The sequence below is a fragment of the Danio rerio genome, chromosome 2 (assembly GCF_049306965.1).
Source record: "Danio rerio strain Tuebingen ecotype United States chromosome 2, GRCz12tu, whole genome shotgun sequence".
NCBI lineage: Eukaryota > Metazoa > Chordata > Actinopteri > Cypriniformes > Danionidae > Danio > Danio rerio.
This window is the reverse complement of record NC_133177.1, coordinates 63,207,501-63,212,500: the sequence shown is the minus strand read 5'-3', so window position 1 is coordinate 63,212,500 and position 5,000 is coordinate 63,207,501. Positions and strand designations below refer to the sequence as shown.

The 5,000-nt window shown below is 46.0% G+C and overlaps 1 protein-coding gene across 13 annotated transcripts in view; it reads left to right on the top strand.

Annotated features, from left to right (window-relative positions):
* Positions 1-5,000, top strand: part of LOC103910228 (transcriptional repressor p66-alpha-like) — a 16,223-nt gene that overhangs the window by 196 nt on the left and 11,027 nt on the right. For 12 of the 13 annotated variants that reach the window (XM_073932302.1, XM_073932340.1, XM_073932291.1 and 9 more), the window contains exon 2: positions 4,912-5,000. This exon is cut by the window's right edge and continues 131 nt beyond it. In XM_073932302.1, coding sequence (XP_073788403.1) covers positions 4,920-5,000 — 81 coding nt within the window. In that variant the 5' untranslated portion in view covers positions 4,912-4,919. Of the gene's footprint in view, positions 1-2,700; positions 3,078-4,911 lie in introns of those variants that run through there. The other variant, XM_073932338.1, reaches the window with a different exon arrangement.

Below are 5,000 nucleotides of genomic sequence, written 5' to 3'. Positions count from 1 at the left end.
GAGGACCGAGAGCTGCTGCTCTTCCTCACCGCCACACACACACACACACACACACACACTCAGGCTGTCTCAGACACACTCATATGCACACACACACACTTGCGCTCTCTTGACCACACCGATAAACACTCACACGGTGTCGAAGTTGTGGAACTCTTTAGTGTTTTTACTTTCTGAGAGTTTATCGGTAGTTCTGTGTGCGTGTGTGTGTGCGTGTGTGTGTGTGTGTGTGTGTGTGTGTGTGTGTGTGTGTGTGTGTGTGTGGTGAAACTGCTGTAAAGTGCAGTAAAGTTTCCTCGGGGTGAGCTTCATCGCTTCAGGTTTGTAATCATGAGATATTCGGAGTTATTGATCACGCTGAGTGCGCGCGTAATGGCGTGTGCGCGGGCACAGAAGCGATGGGGATGAAGATGATGATGATGAAGATTGGCATTGCAATGTTTGTGAGCGAGTGTATGTGTGCACGTGTGTATGTGTGCGCGCGCGCGCGTGTGTGTGTGTGTGTGTGTATCTGCTGCTGAACTCGTTCAGTAGTATCGCCGTGTCCGGCTGCTCTTCCTCTTCCTCCTGCTGTCTGTCGCTCTTCCTCCTCTTCCTCCTCTTAAAGCGGAACGCGGCCATTTATTCTCCTGCTTCAGCGAGATTATAAGTGTTTATCACACACACACACACACACACACACACCTTACTAACTTGCACATTATACACACAAACTCACTCTACAGACACACACTAAATACACACTCACAGAAAACACAAATACACAACCTCTCACACACACACACACAGAAACATACAGTATGCACTCTCACACTGCACACACACACACAACTTACTAATTTTGCACACTATACACTCAAACTCACTCTACAGACACACACTATACACTCAGTCACACACACACACACACACACATTCATCTCTTTGGCTCAGTCTCTTTATTCATCAGGGGTCGCCACAGCGGAATGAACCACCAACATATCCAGCATGTTTTTACGCAGTGGATTTCCTTTCAGCTGCAATCCATCACTGGGAAACACCCATACACACTCTTGCACACACACACACACTCATACACTCTGGCCAGTGTAGGTGATCAGTTCCCCTATAGCGCATGTGTTTGGACTGTGGGGGAAACCGGAGGAAACCCACGCCAACATGGGGAGAACATGCAAACTCCACTCAGAAACACCAACTGACCCAGCCGAGACTCGAACTAGAGACCATCTTACTGTGAGGCCACAGCAATACCTCCTGCACCTCCACGTCGCCACACATACACACACACACACACACACACACACACACACACAGGCCGTGTCTGCTGTCCTGGCTCTGTGATCAGTTCCTGTGATGGTAATGGAGGTCAGTGGTTCAGCAGTGTCAGCACACACACACACACACGGCTGTTCTGGATCCAGCATGTGGAGGGCTTCCCTCTGATGGAGGTGTGTGTGCAGTGCGCTGTGTGTCTGTGTCTGGAGGATTGGCTCATCAGAGTCGCTCTCGAGGGCTTCAGAAGCTCATCTGACCCAGCCGCTCGCATCACTCTGCTTGTTTTGATCTTTGGCTGTGTTTGTTGTTGTTGCCAGGACGATCGGATGCTGAAGCCGTTGCCGGGTGACGAGCCTCAGGTTGACCTCACAGTGAACCCTCCCCTCAGGATAATGATGAACAGTAATGGAGTGTACAGAGTGTCGATCAGTATTCATTTGATTTATTAATTGTGCTTTATTAACGCCCACCCTAATCAATATTCTGAATATTAATTATTAGGACTGAACGCTGTCTGATGCTGTATCCCTGTTAGCGTCCACAGCTGTATCCCTTCTAGACCTCACCCTGTAAACATTCATTTTCTTTTCGGCGTAGTCCCTTATTTATCAGGGGTCGCCACAGCGGAATGAACCACCAACTATTACTGCATATGCTTTACACAGCGAATGCCCTTCCAGCTGCAACCCAGTCCTGGGAAACACCCATACAAACTCACACACACACACACACACACACTCATACACTCTGGTCAGTGTAGGTGATCAGTTCCCCTATAGCGCATGTGTTTGGACTGTGGGGGAAACCGGAGCACCCGGAGGAAACCCACACCAACACGGGGAGAACATGCAAACTCCACACAGAAACACCAACTGACCCAGCCGAGACTCAAACCAGAGACCTTCTTACTGTGAGGTGACAGCGCTAACCACTGCGCCACCGCGTCGCCCTCCTGTAAAACATTCATAAAGAAATCAAACATGCGTCCATAATGAATGAGTTATACTGCTGCTGAACGCTGGACTCTGATTGGCTGCTGCTCACTCTTTGGTTATTGTCAGATAAAGGCACAGCTAAAGTAGTTCCGGCAGGTTCAGAGCTCCATATCACTCCGCTGAATGATTAGAGTCATTACACAGCTACAACAGAAGAGGAGGAGATGTGGAGGACACTAGTGCTACACACAGGAGATGCTTGAGGAGGACACACACACACACACACACACACACACACACATAAACCAGCTGTGTGTTCAGAGGAGTGCAGTGATGATGATGATGATGATGATGGTGGTGGATGTTATCAATTGTCTGATCGTTCACAGTACAGGTTTTTATTGCTGTGTTGTGTGTGCGTGTGTGCGCGTGTGTGCGCGTGTGTGTGTGTGTGTGTGTGTGTGTGTGTGTGTATCTGCATGCGCTGCAGGAGACGCATAAACCACAGCTGCAAACTCTCGCTCGCATGTCCACCAGCAGCCTGATGGGAAACACACTTCACCACAGCCTGCTTTACTGGAACTGATCTGTGTGTGTGTGTGTGTGTGAGTGTGTGTCAGAGTGATGATCTCTTTCTCATAGACACACATAAACGCTCTCTCTAATGCACACACAAATGCATTTAGTGTGTGTGTGTGTGTGTGTGCGTGTGTGTGTTGTTGGGGAGGTCATTTTGTCACACACTATAAATACACACTGCAGATGTGCTTCCTGTGTCCTGAAGTGACCATCAGCGCTACAGACACACACACAAGGTCATAGGTCAGTGTAGGCTCCCTATCGGGGGGGCATCTCGTCAGTGCAGAGGTAAGAATCCTGAACACACTGATGATGATGATGATGAAGCTATGATCAGTGTAATGATGAGCCAGACTTATGTGTGTGTTTGTGTGTGTGTGTGATGATGTCACTGGTGGGAGAGAGAAAACAACTAAAGTCAGCTTTCCATTAACTCTCCCTCTGTGTGTGTGTGTGTGTGTGTGTGTGTGTGTGTGTGCGCGCATGTACTGCAGCGCTTCCTGTAATACAGGAAGTGCAGATGAGTGTGTGCGTATGTGTTCGTCTGTATATCACACTTTGTCTGTCTGTCATTTAATTTGTTGTAAAGGTGAAATTACCTATGTAAGGTTCTGTTTACGCACACACACACACACACACACACACACACGTTGTACAGGTTTTTTACAGGTGTTGTTATGATGTTGTTCTGATGTTGTACAGGTGTTGTTATGATGTTGTACAGGTGTTGTTATGATGTTGTTCTGATGTTGTACAGGTGTTGTTATGATGTTGTTCTGGTGTTGTTATGGTGTTGTACAGGTGTTGTTAAGATGTTGTACAGGTGTTGTTCTGATGTTGTACAGGTGTTGTTATGATGTTGTGCAGGTGTTGTACAGGTGTTGTTATGGTGTTGTACAGGTGTTGTACAGGTGTTATGATGTTGTTCTGGTGTTGTACAGGTGTTGTACAGGTTTTGTTATGATGTTGTACAGGTGTTGTACAAGTGTTGTTATGAGGTTGTACAGGTGTTGTTAAGATGTTGTACAGGTGTTGTTAAGATGTTGTACAGGTGTTGTTATGATGTTGTACAGGTGTTGTACAGGTGTTGTTATGATGTTGTAACACCTGTTGTACAGGTGTTATGATGTTGTACAGGTGTTGTACAGGTGTTGTTATAATGTTGTTCTGGTGTTGTACAGGTGTTGTTATAATGTTGTTCTGGTGTTGTACAGGTGTTGTTATGATGTTGTACAGGTGTTGTACAGGTGTTATGATGTTGTACAGGTGTTGTACAGGTGTTGTTATAATGTTGTTCTGGTGTTGTACAGGTGTTGTTATGATGTTGTACAGGTGTTGTACAGGTGTTATGATGTTGTACAGGTGTTGTACAGGTGTTGTTATGATGTTGTACAGGTGTTGTACAGGTGTTATGATGTTGTACAGGTGTTGTACAGGTGTTGTTATGATGTTGTTCTGGTGTTGTACAGGTGTTGTACAGGTGTTATGATGTTGTACAGGTGTTGTTATGATGTTGTACAGGTGTTGTACAGGTGTTGTTATGATGTTGTTCTAGTGTTGTACAGGTGTTGTTATGGTGTTGTACAGGTGTTGTACAGGTGTTGTACAGGTGTTGTACAGGTGTTGTTATGATGTTGTTCTGGTGTTGTACAGGTGTTGTACAGGTGTTATGATGTTGTACAGGTGTTGTTATGATGTTGTACAGGTGTTGTACAGGTGTTATGATGTTGTACAGGTGTTGTACAGGTGTTGTTATGATGTTGTTCTAGTGTTGTACAGGTGTTGTTATGATGTTGTTCTGGTGTTGTACAGGTGTTGTTATGGTGTTGTACATGTGTTGTTCTGGTGTTGTACAGGTGTTGTTATGGTGTTGTACAGGTGTTGTTATGATGTTGTACAGGTGTTGTACATGTGTTGTTATGATGTTGTACAGGTGTTGTACAGGTGTTGTTATGATGTTGTTTTGGTGTTGTACAGGTGTTGTTCTGGTGTTGTACAGGTGTTGTTCTGGTGTTGTACAGGTGTTGTTCTGATGCTGTTTTTGTGTTATTCTCATTAAGTTGTTCTTGCATTGTTCTGCTGTTGATCTGACGTTGTTTCGATGTTATTTTGATGTGTTCAGGTGTGGAGATGTCCGCAGGTGCGGTGCGGCTGACGCGCAGTCAGAAGCGTGCTCTGGAGAGAGACTCTGTGGACGGGAAGCGTCTGCGT